This window comes from Rattus norvegicus, chromosome 9 (genome assembly GCF_021556685.1).
Source record: "Rattus norvegicus strain SHRSP/BbbUtx chromosome 9, alternate assembly SHRSP_T2T, whole genome shotgun sequence".
Classification (NCBI taxonomy): domain Eukaryota; kingdom Metazoa; phylum Chordata; class Mammalia; order Rodentia; family Muridae; genus Rattus; species Rattus norvegicus.
Window position 1 is genome coordinate 65657925 of NC_141542.1, and position 21356 is coordinate 65679280.

General features: G+C 38.5%; 1 protein-coding gene and 1 long non-coding RNA gene across 2 annotated transcripts in view; one reads left to right on the forward strand and one right to left on the reverse strand.

The window, feature by feature from the left end:
* Positions 1-21356, forward strand: part of LOC148003723 (uncharacterized) — a 68177-nt gene that overhangs the window by 26289 nt on the left and 20532 nt on the right. The window lies entirely within an intron of this gene.
* The window catches only part of Tmeff2 (transmembrane protein with EGF-like and two follistatin-like domains 2), a 287043-nt gene continuing 273493 nt past the window's right edge, over positions 7807-21356 (reverse strand). Inside the window, exons 8-10 of the mRNA NM_001394330.1 lie at positions 14006-14129; positions 12764-12922; positions 7807-9327 (exon numbers count right to left, since the gene is read on the reverse strand). Of these exons, the coding sequence (NP_001381259.1) occupies positions 9231-9327; positions 12764-12922; positions 14006-14129 (380 nt within the window). The 3' untranslated portion in view covers positions 7807-9230. The remainder of the gene's footprint in view (positions 9328-12763; positions 12923-14005; positions 14130-21356) is intronic.

Sequence of the window (21356 nt, forward strand, 5' to 3'; positions counted from 1 at the left end):
ACATCCTAAAATTACTTGGGTAGAGTGCTGATGGGGGACTACTTAGGCCGAGTTGGATTATTCTAGTGTCTTTGGGCCGTTGCTTAACCGAGGAGAGATGATCCAGGCAGAATCCAGGTAGCATCAGTTCATGGGTTGGGGCTTGAACTCTCTAAGAATGAAGAATGCTAGCTGAGTATGCACAGCCTGACAACCAAGCTGCCCTTCTCTTCTGTTTGTTCCTGACTGTGGATGTGATCTGGCCGGCTGCTTGAGTTCCTGCCTTGATGTTCCTGAAACGCTGGACCATAACATGAAATTATAATCTGAATAAATCCCGCCTATCCTCAGTTGCTGCTTGTCAGATATTTCCTCACAGCCACAGAAATGAAGCCAGGACAGGGATAGCTCATTGCACTACTTCTAAGCTCAGCGAAGGGTCCTGACTGTCACAGGGGAAGGGTTTTGATTTGTCTATTTACTCTCCAATCCAGCAGTGTTCCTTTGAGTCTGACCACTCTTTAAGTTTGAACTTTTAAGGCATTTGGTATTGTGAAGGAACAGCTCCATGAAGGATCAAAGAATAGAACATTCAAGGTCAATTTGAGCATTTTAAAGAAAGGGTGTCATAGCCCTAGGCAGAATAGGGAGCAGCTAGAGACATGGAGGTAGCCAGGTAAGAGAAGAGAAAAGCCTTGGTTTAAAAGAAGCAAAGCAGACCAACAAGAATCAAACACTGGATTTCTGCAGTTTGACAGAGAAATCTGTAAGGATGAATAGAAGGAAGTAAGACACAGAGTAGTGGAAGGATTTTCTCCTAATCCCCCAGTGGCTTCATGTTATCTCTAGACTGTCTAAAGAAATCTTGGGCAATCTTCCTCAGAGACACCTTGGGGAAGTCAGGCCTGAACGTGCCTCTGCACATTATGTTTAGTGCAGAATAAATGGTAAGAATTATGAAGGAAAATGACTTTGTTCCCTAGACCATGCTTCATATATCAAATGCAAATCACACTGAATGGTCTTCCATTAATGTCTTTCCAGAGTGTTTGGCAGGGAGTTGATTGTAGTCTAGAAGGAGAGCTACAGAGGTGAGTGACCAGCCTCAGGAGAGGGATTCTCTGTTTTCAATGCATTGACAATAAGATCCCCTTTTCTGATTTGATCTGTCGTCTTTTTTCCCAATGCCATCTGCTTGGAGTAGATCACTCTCTTCCCCACTTTCCCTAGATGCTCAATGGACACCTTGTCTTTCACTTTTCCCTTGAAAACCCTGTCTTTAGTTACTCAGATCTCTGTGTACTGCGCGAGAAAGGACTGAGCGAGTGGTAAAATGAAATTGCCATCTTTTGTGGTCAGCCAGCACAATGTGCATTTGAGCTCCTTGAAGTGTTTTTGTGCAGTTTTCCTGAGAAGCATTTACTCGTTCCTACTGAACTGATAATGACGAAGCCTCAGTGTCTGTTGCCTTCAATCATTTTCTTATTCTGCCAGCTCAATGATTTTCTTCAACTCCACTCCTGCCAGCTGGTCTGGCCAGGGTAGAAGGGAGAAAAAAAAAAAAAAGCCCAACACCACAAAACAGAAAAGAAAACAAACAAAAATCTTTTGGTGAGGGCTATAGAAAACTTCACTTTCAGTTTTTTCTTAACATGTAATTGGATGTCTTTCTCAGAAAAATATTATATTCATGTTCATAGCAAAAAAATCAAGAGGACATAGAAAAAAATGACAGAAATGAGATGAGAGAAGCAGCAGTGGCTTTCACGCTGGTGTCAGAGCAGCGACAGATGCCCTTTAAAGAAAGTGTTTCCTCCTCGCTGCCCTAGTGAGCTCGGAGCTCATTCTTTGTCTCTTTGAGATTCTTTACCCAGAGGCTTAAAGTCTACCCTGAACAGAAAACTTCTGAAATCTAGATCCTTCCTTGCTACAAAACAACTCAGCTTACACAATCACATTTCAGAACTGAGCCCCTGAGACCAGTGACTCAGTTTACACATAATGCCAAAAGAAAGAATGATCAATGGTCAAGACCCAGTGCTTGAAGAGTTCCTTTTGATTATGACCAACACATGTCATGGCAAGGCTAAATGCCAAAGCGTGTCCTGATCACTAAGTACAAGCCTATCCCCCAATCCCTGTATGACTGTAATTAAGCAGGAGAGTTAATTTATGTAAATCATGCATTACTGTAATTGGGCACAAGTGCACAGTCATGTACATCTTATTTAAAAGTGAAATATAATGTTATTATGTGAATACTGGCGCAGCAGATTCTCAGCCTTCTGGGGGGAAGTCAGCAACATCGCTGGGCTGGCTGTTTACAAGACTCACTCTTTGGTCTGGGAGCTTGATTAGAAATCACCCAGCTCTGCTTGGCACTGCCCTGTGAAGGATAAAGCTACCTGCCTCCAGGAAGGCTGAAGGTACACAATCAGGGCTTTCCTTTCCATTTCTCTTTTAACCTCCACTTGTAGAACAGTCATTTCTCTCTTTCTAGTCATCTTTTCAAACCCTAACAGTACTTTCCAATGGCTTGCTCTGCTTGGCAGTCCTAACTCATATATCCCCAGGCAGACTGCAGATGGATTTGTCTTCTGGAAGTAAAGAGTAGTCTGTTTCCTTTTTTAGCTTGTCTTTTCTAATGCGACTCAGGATTGCTTTATGATCCTAGGACTTTGTTTTCCAAGTGCAGGCAGATTAGATAGCATTCTGCAGTCTGTGTTTGTGATTGCTACCACTCCTGCACAGCCGTGAGAGAGAAGCTGGCCTCCGGGGCAGGGCCCTCACTGTTCCTCTATTCTCTCTCTAGGCAGCTGATCTAGGGCTTTGGGACAAGGTTGCTCCGCAGAATATAAAGCATCCTATCTACATATCTCAAGGTTGAGATTGGTGAGGACAAAAATATGCAGATGGACTGCTTACTTTAAATACACCATCCTCACTAGAAGCCTGAGCATTTATTCCAGGGACTTGCGTTGTGGCCTCATTCTTGCCCGGCTTGCCAAGCCAGGTCTTCTGCCTGCAAGCTCAGGGTGTAGTGGCTTAGCCATTCCAGCCTCTGGGTGTCCCTTGTGCTCCCTGTGTTCTGACTGCCACTCCACACTCCAGAAACCCCGATAAAATGCTTCAGTCTCCGTTCTTCTGGAAGGACTGTATGAATCAGTGGTCTCTTTTAAAACTGCCCCCTTCCTGCTCACTAGCGGTTTGATATGCCTGTCTCCCTCAGTTTCCCATCACACTACTGTTCCACCCAGATCTTATCTTTATGCTGTAATTCCTTCCATGAAATGCCATCGGTTTGGGGGCCATGGATGTGAATAAATGAAATGGCTTTTAAGATCACGCTTTAGTCAGTGAGGAGGGAAGTGTGTTCCCTGCTTGCCAAAGTGTTTTATCTTAATCTTTGCTCCTATAAACAGACTTGTTAAAATAGCATGTGGCATAACATTTTAGTAGTAGAATAAAACATCTTTATTAGACCAGTTTGTTCAGTGGCGTTCAATATCTTTTTCTATTAGGGGACTTCAGCTTGGTCAAGGAGTGGCTGGTATTTGTATATTCCTTTATTTAAGTAATATTTTTTGTGTATATGTTCATGTATGTGCATGTCTTCTTGTATGTGTGCACACACATGTGCGCCCATGTGTGTGCAGACGTCCTTCTTGGGGGTTGGGGTACTGTACCTCAGGTGCTATTCACCTTTTTTATTATTGTGGAGACATGGTCTCTCAGTGACCTGAAACTCACCAAGTGGGATAAGCTGGGTGACCAGTACAACCTGGGGATCTGTCCATCCCTAATTTCCAGCTCTTCAATTAAAAGTACTTACCACCATATCTGGGTCTTTTTATGTGTTCTCTAGGCATCGGACTCAGGTCCTAAAGCCTGGGCAGCAAGCACTTTACTGCCTGAGCTATTTTCCCAAGCCTGCTCTATTTTAATTTAATTTAGTTTTATATTCTGTTCATGTTTGAATACACATCCATAAAAATGATCAGAAATGATGTCCACAAGTACAATGATGTTTTCTCTTGGTCTTGGTATGATTACCTTTCATTTAGGTTTACCTACATATTCTAATCTTAAACATTAATCAAACATAATTTTTAGTATGTTTATTAATAATCTGATATTCACTGAGGACCATATGGGACATTGCTCTGTACTTTGCGCTTTTCATGAAAAGCTGGACTCATATGAAAGACTCTTATTTCCAAGGTCTAAGCCCATGGAGGAGCACTAGCTGGACTGGGCAATGAGGGGTTGTACCTAAAAAAGGATGTATCCAGAAGTGAAGAAAAGAGAGGTGGTTAGCATTCTGAGAATGAGAGTAAGTCCAGCAAGAGGAGACATTCATACGGAGGAATCACATGGAGCCATCTCAAAATACACCCCAAAGAATAGATTTGATTGTGGGGTTTTTGAGAGCTACTTTCACGGGGTGGTTACTTTGCCCAAGCCTCCTATAGAGCCAGTGTCTTTAATGTATCAGGAAGGCAGAAGTTTTAGTCTAGCACACAAGCCTGGCCCTATTCCTGGTTCCTTCCTCCCACAACAACTGATTTTGCTTTGAGCAACTCATCTAAGTTTTTGCCTGGCCTGGATTAGAAAAGTAAAGGCAAAAACTAATTTTATCACTTCTTACCTGATGGAAGATTAATGATGACAACCAACTGAAAGGTTAAAAGTATACAGGATACTCAAATTAGCCCATTTAGCCTTTGTGGAGCTTCACCAAGGTTGGATCCCTGGAGCAGGTAAACCAATAAAGCAATGATAGTGAGACTGGATTGGCAGCACATCTTATATATGGTCCTGATACTGATTTCAAGGGACCATAGACAGTCTGATTTATGGGCTGGTTATAAAACTAATCCCATTACTTCATATAACCCTTCATCCTTCCTCTATCTTTTATGGGCGCTTCCTGTGGACGCTCATCTAGAGATATCAATTAACTCAATGAAGACGCTTTCATTATTGATATCCAGATGATTAATTATGTAAGTGAAATGTCTGCTGTAATTGAGGAATAGTGGTCTATACAGGTGCAGCCCGGCTTGGCCAAAGGGAAACAGCATCTGAGGACAAATGTTAGCAGAGTCTAATGTGACTTTGCGATAAGCTTTGGCAGAGTTCAGTAGTCTGCACTGGCTTCTCCTCGAGGATCCACTCAAAGAGACTGTGGGCTGCCGAGTCTCAGCGATACCGACTCATCTCTCATCGGAAAGCACAGGGGTCCAATGCTATGTGCACTATTAGGATTTTAAAGGAAAAGAATGATGCCCCCTTTCAGACATGATACTAATGGATGAATTTGGGGCTAATTAGATGAGTTTGACTGTTTTTGACATTTGACTTCTATATAGCCTTCATTTCCAAGAACTGAAACCAGGATTCTTGTCTCCAAAGACAAAAGAAATATTCCTTTGAGTGACTATGATTGCTGGACTCTGGCTAACTCTGACTATATAATTCCCATCATGCATCACTCCACTGATATATTTATTTATGATACTGTTACCATAAATATTTATTGAAGTATTTCCATCTATTTCCATTTTACTTTGTGCTTTTGAGTGTTTCAAGCCCCAACACTGACTGCTGTTTTATTTCTCAGAGTAGTCACATTGTTTGTGTGGAGATTCTGCTCTCTCTGTTTTAAATAGGAGGCAAAGGTAACTCAGGCAAACTGTCTATGCTTAACTTGATAATGAAGTAGCCTTAAGTTGGGACCCACATCTGCCTCATTTCAGAGGCTAAAATTTCAATATTACACTTACTTTGAAGCTACACTCTTACTAATTATGATGGTACCCTGAAATATTCCACTGTGTTTTTAATTCTTTGACCAGAACTTAATTTTTTTTTGATTTTATGGCTTGACAAATCCTTGTCTATCACCTTTACCTCCTCTGGAATCAGAGACCTGTTCCTACCCCTTCTACACCACAGGCCAAGAACAGTGTAAGGTAGAGTATACCCACCTAGTAAACGTTTGTAGACTAAGTAGAAGACAGTAGCAAGCTGTGGAACTTTAGATTCACATTGCTTTCAGGCTAAGAGAAAGATTGACTTTTGTAAATAAATGGGGTACAACATAGGAACTCTCAGACCAGAATCAGGAGGCTGGCAATTGGAATAGAGGCTTCTTTGAGAATCTGTTACTTTCTCTGAGCATTGTGAAGACCAGGGGATGTAGATGGTGTGAAGAATACAAAACGGCAGAAATGAGACACCAGAACATGTGTGGAGAGGGAATCCACTCTGTGTGAAGGACCATCATGAGTCCCATGCACTTGGAACTGGCTGGTGGTGCAGCCTCTGCTAACTTCCTGTGTCATTTCTCATTCACCACTAAACCTCCTCTTGGGTCTTTGAGAACTCTAATTCAAGGAACCAGGAATAACTGACAGTTTCTTTCAGGTAGGAATTTAGTTTCTTTTGATACTTTTCAATATCACCTCACAGCCTAGCACAGGGCTGATAATTGGTGACTCCCAGTAAAGATAGAATGTGTTGTAAGTATATATTGAATAAGTGAAATGTATTTTTAGATGTTTATTTAAAAGCAATCAGAATCTATGTTTATAGTAAACAGCCATAGGAGTTAATGTGTCTCTGACAGCAATAATAAAAATGTAGTGTCTTTTTTTTTCTGAACATGTACAAGCTTAGACTTAAGGTGACTGAGTGGCCTAGAGATGACAGAATTCAGTTCTAAGATGTAAAATGATTTGCTCAGGGATTTGCTATGGGCACAGGGGGAGCTGAGCAAAGTAGGGAATATGTTTCTTAGAATTTGCTTTCTGCAATTTCTGTATATTGGACCGGTCAGCTCACACTTTATTAAACTATGCCATGTAAACACCCCACTTCAAAGTCTATTGGCCAAGTGGAGTCTCAGTAAAGTCAGGAGAAAATGACAGATGCCAGGAGAATGTGGGGACTAAGTCACATGAAAAGCAGAAAAAGACATTAGGAATGTTTGCTTGGAGAAGAAAACAATGGCAGAATTCGGGAGTGAAATAAGAAAGCATGATTTCTGTCTTTCTATGTTAAATACCAACCATTGATCCTTTGTCCTGGAGAGGAGCAACAGCAAAGTGAGATGAGCAGAGAAGTGGCTTTTAGCTCAGTGTGAGGAAGAATTGTTTAGATGATTGCAATAGTCCAGGAATGAAACTGTAAGGTGAGAGATATGTTAGCAGAGGCCAGATGATTCCTTCCCTGCTGGATTGAGAGTCTTGTGGATGGGACCCCAAGTTCTATTTGTCCCTGGGAACTAAAACTAGCACCTCGCATACAGCAAATGCTCACTTAGGATTCAAAGTCCAAGGTTTAAAAGTAGTTTTTTTTCATGGTGTAGGTCAGCATAGATATGGGCAGAAAAGTAGCAAAGACTCTCTCAACACTTAGCTTCATGACCCTTGATAAAAGTTTAAATTTAGTGACAAATAAACATGGAACAAAATCAGCCATTTCATATTTTTGTAAGCAAAGGTCAGTGGAATTGTTCCTTTAAGCTTATGCCTCACTATGAATAGTACATTTTTTCCCTCTTCATTGGGGAGAAGGAAGGGTTTATTTGCTACAGCTATTATCATACAAAGAATACTAGGGCCCACTTACATCTCTGTGCATGTTAAACAAATTACATACACAGATTAGCAGGGATTTGTTATATATATATATATCTATCAAGAGAGTGATTCATAGAAACACTTTCATGATGGTTATGTCAATAATGTCACACTTTTCAAATTTATGACTTAATTTAGAAAAACACAGTTTTCAAAGTCCTAAGTCTTATGTAGATTGTCAGCTTTATTATACATTAACAGGTAGTTTAAATTTCACCTCAGACTCTTATTTTTTCATAGAATATTTTATATCCAGAACATTTTGATTTGCTATGTGTTTTTTTGGTTCGTAACAAAGGAGGGGATGCCATTTCTTTTAGTCCATGAAGAAGTCATTTGAGGAAGACAAATAAAGCTTTATTTAAATCACCCATATGTGCCACAGGAACTACTCAAAGGTAAACTATAATAAATTACTTAATTTGGTATTTCATCTTATTCCTTGAGAATTTTCCCAATTTACTTTCCCGAAGCAAATTGACCATTCATACCTGTCTGCTCAGATCCCATAGGAGTTAACAACAGCGCTCATGAAAGTCCCTTAGATTCTCAGGGATTTTCTTCCTTCTGTAAATATGCTTAAAACGTATTTCTCCATTGTCATAAAAACATTGTCTTTTTGTATTTCAGTTTCGAATAACAGTACTCTTTGGGCCATAAAACTGTTCTTGGGGCATTTGTTTGCTAGTCTAACTTCTTTTCAAATAAGATATAAACACAGCAAGGGTCTTCTAAGAAGCCACAGTTTGGACTCATACTTATTGACACAGTTACAATGTTCTCTTAGCTCTTATTCCTGCTTGCAGAAACAAATACAAAATAGGTTTGACCACTGTTTATACACCTAACAGATAGCTTTCTCAGAACACCCAGGGTAGATGTATTTAACTAAGATAGTTATGTTGCTTTTCAGTAAAGACAAGTATCCTTTTTGCATTTTATTTTGAGCTACAAAACACTTCCCTTCTTCCCTCATTCCCTCCTTCCCTTCTTCTCTTCTGTAGCTTTTATGCCAGAGAGTTTTCTGTCCTGGGAATGGCAGTGAAAGACAGGGAGGAAAGTAGATGAAACAGAGATGATCCAAGGCAATGACATATCTTATGCTTCCTCAATAAACTAAATTATTTTTTCCTCTTTGCCAATAACCAGTATATCCTTTGATCTCGGAATCACTCAAAAGCTAGCTACAGATTCCTGTGCAAACTAATGTATTGTCTGAAGATGCACAGAGGGATGAAATATTGCTGTCTGCATAGCCTGTGACAGTTAAACTGTGTCTACAGCTATGAATTACTGCAAGTTTAAGAAAGCCATTTTTTTCTCATCACTGAGTATTTATTATATATAACAAATACATGGGAAAGAAAAAACTATATTGTGTGATATAAATAGTTTATTTACATTACAGAAAAACATCAAGACAATGTATACTATTTCAAATATATCCATACATAATCAAATATAGTTGTAGTACATGTTTTCATTGGCGTAGATTACCACAAACGCAAGGCAACATGTGTAGATCTCGTCTTATTCTTTTGTCTCTAATACTGTATTGTGTAGTCCAAGCTGTCGGTTGTCCGGCCACTGGGAAACATGCTCCCTCTAGATTAACCGTGTGGATGCTCTTGTTGTGTTGTCTGAACTGTAGTGCCCTGTATTTTGCTTCTGTCTGTGAATTCTGTTGCTTCTGGGACATTTCCTAGAAGGTTGGAAAGTTTACAGATCTTAGTCTACTGTAATGACCTAAAGTTTGCTCCTATAATCAAAGAGTGAAGCTCTAGATGAAGCAAAAACTGATTACAGGTAGAATCTGATTACTTGTATATGTTATTATTATTATTATTATTATTATTATTATTATTATCCTTCTCCTTGTAGTTGTTTTTAGGCTTCTGTCAAGAACTGAAGAACAGAGCAGTAGTTGAAGAGAAATATTCTTGCTTTGCCCCCATTCACTGTTCATTCTTTAAGTCTGTTCATTATATTGTGTGATACAACACAAGGCAACCAAGCAAGTCGCAAGCTCATTGCAGCTTTAAAGATCTTCTACAACTTTATGTCTAAAAGTCTTAACAATGAATGCTATATTGACATTTCAGTGTTATGAGTTAAGATTCTATCACAGCAGAACAAACCAATGGACAATACCCGAATGCAAGTGCGAAAGAATATTGCTTTGATTTAGCCTAATATCATTGCTTTGCCTTAATGTTATAAAGCTAGAGATACAAATTGGCACCAATTATGTTTCTTGCACAAAAATCTAGTGTTCAGTCACATTAATTGAAAATCTCTGATCTAGTATTTTCTATTATAGTAAGAGATTTCTTTACTGATGGAAGCAAGAGAAATATAAAGCTAACAAAATTCTACTTCACTAAGGGTGACAGAGGGGAGAATATGTGAACGAGCATACATACACACAGACACACATACACAGTAGATCTGAGTGTATTTTTGTGTAGTTGCTTATATATCTGTTAAAAACCAAACACAGATCTAGAAAGTTACACTCTCAGCAAGTGAGAGATGGAGGGAAAAAAAGCTGAAAATTCAGCTTTTCAAGGGGACAAGAGGTTCACTTGGAACATGTCTCTAGATAGTCATTTTTATGAGATATTGCTCTGAAGGCAGATTCTTGAGTAGACAGGAAAAATTTGAATAGATAGGAGAGAGGAAGGGGAGGGAGGGAGAGAGAGAGAGGGGGAGGGAGGGAGGGCAGGAGGGAGAGAGAGAGAGAGAGAGAGAGAGAGAGAGAGAGAGAGAGAGAGAGAGAGAGAGAGAAATTCAGGGAGAAATTGGTAAGACAGAAGAGAAAGGAAAGAACAGAGAACAGACATTAAGAAGAAATTGAAGTGAATGAGGGGGTCTATGCTAGGAATAATTCTGTAAGTTGTCTGGCACCTGGGTAATTTGGAACAGATCTGGACAAACAAGGCTTGACACATCACCAGCAAAGCAGGGTATCTTGGAGGTCAGAGGTGGGCCTAGCTGGCACTATTTTTGAATGAATGGGACAAATCTATTCTGGATACTGGTGTAATATATAGATGTATACTTTTCCTGGAAAGCACTTCAATGGTTTGGTTGTACAAGGAGGGTATTTATATAATGCATAAATGACAACGCTAACACGTTTGATGTGCTTTTTTTTCTTCCCCTAAAGCATAGAGAATACATTTTATTTAGTTTTGGAATGAAAAGTAAAGAAAAAAGCAATATACTCTGAAAACATAGCAGATGGAGCTTATTCAAACTGGGAGCTTAGCATGGTAGACAACTGCAGAAGAGCACACAAAACCATGAGGAACTAGGAGCAGAGGAGCAGGGTAAAATGCAAAGCTGTGTCATTAGATGGTGGCCACCATTTTTGCTTCATTACTTGGCTGTGTAGTCTCAGTATCTGAAAATGTCTCATATTTCAGGATCTCCACCATGAAAATATGATGAATCAATGAATGAATGAAGTAACTGTTCATGTTTTGTAATGTATGTAAACACACGCATTTGTGCACACAAGTGAATATATAAATATATGACAAAATTATAACACAAATGCACAATTTCTGGTAAAAGAGTCAATATATTTATTCCATTTTAAAATAATCTATGGGAATAAAAATGTGATTAGTAGCTAATTTGGAGACATGGTTTGAGGTATTGAAATTTGGGCTTTCTTCACTATATGAAAAGCAATCAACTTGTTATTGTATGATTATAAATATGTCTTATTTTTCTATGTGTGCTTAGAAAAGTATGGTACAGTTTTCTATGATTTAGATTCTTCTCTATCTTTTCTTTATATGTTCAAAATATTTTGTTTTTGAGTTGATTTTATGTTCTCTACCTTTATTTTTATATATCCAGTGGTTAACTGGGCATCTAAACATCTAGTCTAGTTAATGCACTCTATTTACTTAGGGTAGCACCAAGCTCCAATAATAATTTTCCGTTATGCCTGTCAGCCAGGTGAGGATTTATGAGCCATATTTTGTGTTTTTCAAGAGAAGACCCCACACTTGTCTTTAAAGAAGACAGCTTAATACAGATACCAGGATATATTACTGCCTTTATGTTTTAATTTCATAATGCTTCTTATTTTGCAGTTTTTAGAAATAATTTTGGGAGACTTTCTGTAATGCAGTATGAGTGAATCAAAGTCTTAATGTCTTATGGATTTGATAAAAACCTTACAAGGCTCCTCTGGAATTTTAAAAAATAGAATTAATTCAGTTTTTTAAAAAGGATCTCCATTGGCCTTTGTGGCTGTCAGAGGATATGAAGGATGCATTGGGTTCAGAGTCTTGTTCCTGTCTACCACATGCTTGGACACTCAAGAGGTCCCTGTCTACCACATCTCTGCACTTGTAAGAGGTCAAACAAATCTCTGTTTCTCTCCTCAAACAACCTCAGACACTACTCAGGACTCATGGTTTGATTTCCTGTTGAAATTGGATGAAATCTTTATTCTCATTCTATTTCATCCCTGTTCAAGTAAAAACTACCCGTTTATGAGCTGTGAATTTGCTATTAAAGTTTGATATTTACTACATGTTTCTTAAATATATCAAAGATTTTCATTAACTACAGCACTTTCTCATTCCATTGAAAATATTGTGAAGAGAACTTATCATATTAAAGTTAAAAAGCTATTGTTGTTTACACCAAGTGTGGTAACACTGATGGTATTTTGAAAGTTCTACTTGGGAATATAAATGTTATTAATGGGAGCTAGAGTTTGAGCATTTCTATACATTATATATTAGACCTATGTATTATCTATTTTCACATTTGATGTAGTGATCCCAGTAGGTAGATATGCTGGTTCATAGTTGGAATAAAAAGTAGGTTTTTGCAGATAAAAGAAGAAAAGAGTCTTCAAACAGAGGTTGACATTATATATTACACAGAGAAATAATCTTAGGACGTAAACAATCCTCATAATAGACTAAAGATGAGGAAAACAATGAGGAAAACCTTTGTCTCTCCACTGGGCTATTCAAATGTTCTTATGGTGATGAGCTAGGACTCATGGAGAAGGGATGGCTCCTTAGTTCACCAAGGGACTCAGACTCAGGGTCAGAGGAGGACTTGTGCTGCCTTAGCTTAGGTCATGCCCAAGTCCTGTTACTGACCTTGTGATACAGAGGACCACCACACAGATGACAGCAATCTGAATTGTTCCAATCACAGCTGCAATCAAGACGTACTGGAATCTTACAGGACCAGGAACAACGTAGAGAACACTGTAGTCCTTCTTTTCACAGTGTTGACCAGTATAACCAGCATCACATCTGGAAGGAGGACAACATCTGCTCACTTGTGACCCAGAACTTATTGATATTATTTTTTTTAAACCTAAGCTAATACGCTTACTTATTGCTTGATGACATAGTACCAAAAAAGTATGTTTGTTTTAGGCATTTCGTATGCCAATGTTGGAGAAATGCTGAAAAAAATATTAGAATGAGAGATATAGCAAACTTTTTAAATTTGCTGGTCATAAAGTTTTGAAGGAGAATTTTAAAAAATGATTATGGTATAGATGATATAAATGCAGAAATGAAGCTAGTGTGAGCCTTTTTTTTCCGGAGCTGGGGACCGAACCCAGGGCCTTGTGCTTGCTAGGCAAGCGCTCTACCGTTGAGCTAAATCCCCAACCAGTGTGAGCCTTTCTTCATAATGAATTGTGTTTCTCCCTCAGCTTTCCAATGAAAAGTGTACATTAATTTAAATATAGATCTATTTTCATTTTGATTTGCCATCTCAGACATAATATTTGTTCTAGACATAAATACTCAGCAAATATTTATAAACTAAAGCCAGACAAACAATTTCTTTGTGTCTGAGCTTGTAACTGAGGTGTGGCCAATCATCTCATGACACCAGGCTCTACAGAGAAGAGACTGAGTACCCAAGAAAGCCATGTTTAATGATATTTCATAGAAGGTCTGGAGGATTTTGGAAATGATAACCTTACCACAGTAAGAAGAGACTGAGTACCCAAGAAAGCCATGTTTAATGATATTTCATAGAAGGTCTGGAGGATTTCGGAAATGATAACCTTACCACAGTAGCATTCACTTACCCAAGAAACACTGAGAAGTGCCAAGCACAACTCTTCATTCAGAGGAAAGAATGGTGAATAAAAAGTGGAGCCTGCCCTTTAAAGTATATGTCAAGTATACACAGAGTGAAGAAGGTTCTCTCTCTCTCTCTCTCTCTCTCTCTCTCTCTCTCTCTCTCTCTCGGAGAGACAGAAATTTTGCTGCTGTTCCCTCTTCAAGCAGGACGTGAACTACTTCTATTAACTCTTAAAGTCTGGTTTCTACATTTTTACTTTATGCTCTTTAAAAGTTTAAGAGAGAAAATGTTACCTGCAAGATGGCTCCTGCATATTGATGGAGTGTTCACACTTGCCATGCATGCAGAAACCGTTGTAGTGTTCTGGACAAGGTATGTGGTGTTCTCTGGCACTTTCTTCTAATTTGTTAGCATTCTCTGTGAATACAGATAAAAGCAAATACCCCCTGTAAATACCTTCTCTGCTGGGTAAGATCAACCCGTGCATTAACAAGCAAAGCTCCAGTAGGCAAAGCTATTTAAAAGGGCAAGAACTAAAAAAGGCCATGCTTCAGAAGAAAGAGGGAGAGAGAATTGAAAGGCAGGCATCCTTACGATTATGTTTAGGGATGAAACTGCAAAATTACCTAGTGCTTTTCATGCTTTTACACAATTTTCTACTTCTTTAACAGCCACTGATGTGCCTATGAGTTGTCGGACAGCTTTAATTTTACTTGCATGGAGACTATAGGTTGGTCATAAAATAATCCGAAAAGAAACCCTCATTTTTTGAAATTCAAAGCCCAGCATAATGTTTCTGAGAGCAAATTGTTGGGTACTTTCTGAATCTGAGGGTTTAAAAGTTAAAACGTGGCTGTGTTCAATTCTTAAACATATTTCAAACCACATGCAAATTTCAACAAATGCACTCTCTCATGTGCTTTTATAATGTAAGTGTAAGGTTTTTATTTTACTAGCATCCACACATTTTTTTTATTGCCACAATAACGCAATTGAAAACTGAAAGGTTGTTTTAGGATCACTTATATTGATAGCCACAGAGTACATGTTAAACGCTCCAAGTTTACTTTAATGTATACGATCTGCCCATGTTAAGAACGATTTGTCAAATTAAACTTAAGGAAAATGAAGCACCTTGTATTCTAAAATGAACCACTTCCACTGTCATTAGTAAGTTTTGTTTTCTAATGCTTTTATAAGAACCTGTAAGTGCTTTTTGGCTTCTGTTTGCTCAAATATGTTGACTACACATTTGTGATACCATCTCCAAGCAAGTGGTTGCTCAATTCCTTTTGTGTTTGCTTTATAGTGTTAGATGGTCAGGGCTGGAGAGAGAGCTCAGTGGGTAAGAATGCTGTGCAAGCATGAGGATTTGGGTTTGGCTTACATCATCAATGTAAAAAGCTAGGTGTGGTCATGTGCATGCGTGTAAGTGCTGTCAGGGTGTGGTGGAGACAGAATTGCTTGTGCTCATGAGCTTGCCCTTCTGTGTTCAATGAGAGACTCTGACTCAAAAGAGTAGACAATGATAGAATAGAATACATATTATTCTATATTATTTTCTGGCAGACACACTCACAGTCTTCACAGATGCGCACACGCACGCACGCATGCACGCACACACACACACAGTTTTGTCTTCATTGTCTCTTTTGAAATCTGACATCCTTAAAAAGTCCTGCCTCAGAGACAAAGAGAGACACTACCTCAGAGTGAAAGGCTGGAAAACCACTTTCCAAGCAAATGGTCGGAAGAAGCAAGCTGGAGTAGCCATTTTACTATCGAATAAAATCGATTTTCAATCAAAAGTCATCAAAAAAGATAAAGAAGGACACTTCATATTCATCAAAGGAAAAATCCACCAAGATGAACTCTCAATCCTAAATATCTACGCTCCAAATACAAGGGCACCTACATACATAAAAGAAACCTTACTAAAGCTCAAAGCACACATTGCACCTCACACAATAATAGTAGGAGATTTCAACATCCCACTCTCATCAATGGACAGGTCATGGAAACAGAAATTAAACAGAAACATAGACAGACTAACAGAACTTAGGAACCAAATGGACTTAACAGATATTTATAGAACATTCTATCCTAAAACAAAAGGATATACCTTCTTCTCACCACCTCATAGTACTTTCTCCAAACTTGACCATATAATAGGTCACAAAACAGGCCTCCACAGATATAGAACGATAGAAATAATCCCATGAGTCCTATCAGACCACCATGGGCTAAAGCTGGTATTCAATAACAATAAGGGAAGAATGCCTACCTATACAATGAAGTTGAACAATGCTCTACTCAATGATAACCTGGTCAAGGAAGAAATAAAGAAAGAAATTAAAGATTTCTAAGAATTTAATGAAAATGAAGGTATAACATTCCCAAACTTATGGGACACAATGAAAGCTGTGCTAAGAGGAAAACTCATAGCTCTGAGTGCCTGCAGAAAGAATACCCTCAAGAGGGAATAGGGAGGCAAAGTTCAGAACAGAGACTGAAGGAACGCCCATTCAGAGCCTGCCCCACATGTGGCCCATACATATACAGCCACCCAATTAGACAAGATGGATGAAGCAAAGAAGTGCAGTCTGACAAGAACCGGATGTAGATCTCTCCTGAGAGACACAGCCAGAATACAGCAAATACATAGGCGAATGCCAGCAGCCAACCACTGAACTGAGAACGGGACCCCTGTTGAAGGAATCAGAGAAAGGACTGAAAGAGCTGAAGGGGCTTGAGACCCAATATGAACAACAATGCCAACCAACCAGAGCTTCCAGGGACTAAGCCACTACCCAAAGACTATATATGGACTGACCCTGGGCTCCAACTGCATAGGTAGCAATGAATAGCCTAGTAAGAGCACCAGTGGAGGGGGAAGCCCTTAGTCCTGGCAGGACTGAAACCCAGTGAATGGGATTCTTGCGGGGAGGGAGCTAATGGAGGGAGGATGGGGAGGGGAACACTCATATAGAAGTGGGGGGAAGGGTTAGGGGGATGTTGGCCTGGAAACGGGGAAAGGGAATAACATTTGAAAAGTAAATAAGAAATACCCAATTTAATAAAGATAAAAAAAAAAAGAAATACCCAATTTAATAAAGATGGGGAAAAAAAGGAAAAAAAAAGTCCTGCCTGGATAAATGTGAAATACAACTTTATCAACCTCAATCTAATCTGTATTTTGAAATCTACGAGTATTCTTCAACGCCACTGTAACTGGTCAGAAGTAACGAAAGACTGCAAGTTAATTACTGTTTTTATGGGATGGATTGCTTCCCATTATCTCTACACAGGCGCACTGTGCTTTATTATAGTGTGTCCTTATAATTGTTACTAGTGGTCATGGATGATGAGCATGTTCATCCGCAGAAGGACGAGCCTTTGCCATTCAGGAATTAGATGAATGCATTATTTCTATTTAGTCAGAGCTGTAAAACATCTCCCTATACATTTTAAGATCTAGATGCCTTCTGCAAATCATTAAAGTCTGAAGCAAACTGTTAAAATATTTAGTGCTTTCTTTTGTGGGGATATTTATAAATATTGCTCAGATGGGAAGTATTTCACATGTTATCCCTAAATGTATAACGTATATACTGTGGTGAGGATAGATAGATAGGTGACTTTCCAGCACCTCTTTTGTTTTATGTCTGTGTCATTTTAGCTATTTTGTGATTGGTGATCTTTTGCATGAAAGTATTTTTACATTTAAAATTGTCATTAATGTTAAAATTCATGAATTATTTCCATAGGAGAGATTGGGAGGATATGGGTATTATTTTGGCTTCTTCCGTTCTTTTAAGCATTGTTTATATTTTTTGTCCTTTTTTGGGGAAGAAAATTAAACTCATAATAAGGACACAGAAGAAAACCAAAGTAACAATAAACAAATATCCCCCAAACTCAAAGTATTGAGTAAATTCTAGACAAAATAGAATCAGGGTAGCCGTTGTATTTAGATGTACCTTGTAATGACCTGGTTATTCAAGACTCCACAGAGAAGAGTGGGCTTGTTTTGTGCTGGGTCCAGGTGGCAAGAACTGGAGGAGCCAATTCATTTGCTTGCTTTTTAAAGAGGATTTCTAAGCAGTGGGGATTGTCAGTCCCCTGGCTCATGAAATGAGCCAGCACTGATTTTCACTCTTATTTCTGAATCTTCTTCGCATAACAAACAATTCAACACTTCTATTTGGTGTTCGTTAGTAACAGCTGAGTGCTTCTGCACACCTGTGTGTGGGGAGCTTCTCTCTGACTTCTCTGAATTCTAGTTGTACAGGGCCTTTCTATCACAATATATTTCATCCTAAAGAGGATGGTTTAAAGAGGTGATTTTATTTCTGCTAACAATAAAAGAAGATCAAGAAATGTTATACCTCAAAACCCATTCTTGAGGCTATTTTTATATTGTACCTCATCCCAAAACTGACAGTTTCTGTATTTGAACAATGTCCACAATCTTGACCTGGAGTCCACGTGCCAAATAGGACCAAGTCTGAATGAAGGTATTGCCTTGGTGTGCTATGAGTTAGATTTTCCCTGTTTACTGTCTAAGCCAAATGATAACATGGGAAGGGAATAGTCTCCATCATAAAATCTGCTAATTAGTTTATACCAGTCCTTGCGAGCTTAGAGAGCTCTGTTTTGCTACTCATGTGATACTGTCAAATAAGAAGTAGAGAAATTGGAAAATAAATGAGTAAAAGAAACAATCTCTGGGCAAGAGAATGAGCAGTCATCAATATATGTCAAGGGATTTATAGTCAATCCAACCAAGTAAACCAGTTAATTGAAAACTCAAATACACAACCAATCTAGTGATGTAATAGACATACTTTAGAAACAATATTTAAGTATATTGAGGCAACCAGAAACATAGAAGTATAATATCTCAAACAAATATATGTATGAGTTATGGTAAATGTTTATGAACCTGAAGTTATGTACAATGGATATTCAAGCAACAATAAAGCATTTGAAGATTTGATATTGTATAAATATGATACTTTGGGAGTGTACATCTTTCTTACTGGCTGACAGCTTACAACTGAGTTCTTTGTTTTCCATTTTTAAGAGATTTAATATAAGGATTATACTTTGTCTTCTAATAAGGTTGTGACTATGGTAAAAACTTTTTGTATGTCCAATAAAATCAGCACCCAGTTTTTTGTGTAAGTGTATACACATAGTTAATTCAAAGAAAGAACTTGACCCTTCTAAAAGGCTGTCACCTGAATACCTTAAGTTGTTTGGAGTAGAGCTAATTCAGTCACATACCCACTGCTAGTCAACAACTCTGAAGAAATACTGAGGAGGTCTGTTCTTTAGCATAGTTACATGTGCTGGTGTTTTTAGGGGAAGACAGACATGGAAAGCCAAAGGGACTGAGAGAATGGGACAAGATACAGCCTTATCTTATTTCAGGTCACATAGAATTTGGTAGAAAGGTAGAAAGGTCAAATGGAGTGGTTTCTACTTGAATCAATGCTGCTTGGTGTGGGCTGTGTTTGTGTGTTTACTTTCTGTTCCACATTCTTACCCAGCCCCAAGTGGAAAATACAATATTTGGTGAACTCATCTGTAAAGCAAGATATTATTGTTCAAAGAAGAAACACTACGGTGTGAAATTTGACCAAAATTACCCATGTTTCTGAATAACAAATGCCTTCCTTTGGTTAAAGGCTAGAGCTTGGCCAAGGAAGTGCACAAAATGAAGTCATGCTCTCCAGGATTGTGTGTCCTGAAAAGCTAATTTGAAACAGGAAACTGAGAGTCTCAGTTACAAAGACAGGATATACTATTCATGTGTGATGCTGGTTACTATTTTGACAGCCATTCTATTTCTTTTTTCTGATGTTCTACTCCATTTTCTTGACATCTGTGTCTAGAAGGGAGAGTAGCTCTGAGAGTGCAGTAATGAATCAAATACAAAAGATAGTTATCTATTTTATTTGAATTAATTGATTCAGAGTCTCCGGTTACTTTCCTTTGGGAGTGTACACCTAATCTTCCTTTAGCTCACTACCTGTGAGGCATTGTGAGATCAAATATAAGTGGGTCAAATATATTAAAAGATTGAAGATCAGTCACTGTGTAATCCTGTTGGGAAGATAACATGAAACTTTCTTTTAATCTTTCTCTACTTACAACCTTATCTCTAAATCAATTGAAAATAATTTTATTTAACTAATTTAGAAAAGAAAAATACTTAACTGTCCGCTGTATTTACACTGCCTGCGACAGAAATAAATCACACTTCCGAAGCTTACTTATGATCACTCCTGTTGCTGATTACAGCTAGTCTTGGAGAAGACTTTCAATTCTTATGGTTTCTTCTCTTAATCTAATCAGGATAAAGATATGAGGTGGCAGAAAGCCTCACATCTAGTTTGAATTGCAATGGAAGTTTTTAGATGGGAAAAGTGCTCCTGTTGAATGAATTCTTAATACAATGAGTCGAGTTCTTGCACTTTAACAGATCTCACGGTAGGCTCAGATGTTGTCACCATCTTTTTAAAGGCATAGACAAATACATGAGAGCAGGCTCTACTTTTCTAAGGCTCTAGGACAGAGACTCAAACAAGAAGGCTAGCTAAAAGTCATAGGTGGGCATACAGGACAGAGGCAAGTACACAATCAACTCTTGATCCGTAAGGGAAGGGTCTTAGCATATTTATCTCTGAATGATTTGGAAAAAAAAAACCTCAAAAAACTATTGAAAACATTGATCAAGTACTTAAAGCGCCAGAGTCAACATTGTCCCCTGAGAATTAATCATACCTCCCACTCCCACCCTAAATCCAAACCTAAGTGAAATGACTTGTGGGAAATCCCATGTGGAGTATGTGTGGTGGCAAGGGAAATTGAGGACATCTTGAAGGACTATTATTCTCATTAATGAAAGAGTTTGTGAATCGACTCAGAAGATAGCTTGAAGACAATTTTATTAGGGTTTAAAACAGAAACCACAGAGTGGGCAAGTTGTAAGTCTCAGCAACTGCATAGAGAAAGGAGACTGGGCAGAGGAAGAGAGAAGGCTCTTTGAGTTAGGCATGGAGGTTTGACAAGCAGCCAAGTGCCAAAGGGAGGTGGCTTTAGAGAAGGAGTGGAGAGGTCCAAAGGACAAATACAAAGCACACTTAGGATCTGACCAGCAAGCAAATGAAAGAGACAGAAAAGAAAAAAGAAGAAATTATGTCTTCTTGCATCAATCTGAGAAAGACAGAACTAATGGGGCCTCAGGATGGGTCCATAGTGACTGTACAGGAAACATGGTTTCTGGGAAGGAAAATTACATTATCTTATCAAAAGAGGAATTATTCCTTCCATCTCTTTAGCATAACTTGAGATGAAATAATCTTCTTGGCCAGAGGACTGACAGGTCTGGATACGTTAAATCTAAAATTTTGGATAGCTTGGAATGCTAGGTCTCTAATCAAGGGCAGAGATAGATCCAATTCCTTTGTCTAAAAGAAAATAACCTTCTCTTAACTGGCCTCCACAGAGCTCTGCTCTACAGTAACAGTTAGATGTGAAAGTTTGCTAGTTGGGCTGTGAGGAGAAATAGGAGCAGAAGGAACAGAAATTTAAAGAATCATCTGTTCTGGAATTGATTAGATATGTTTAAAAAAA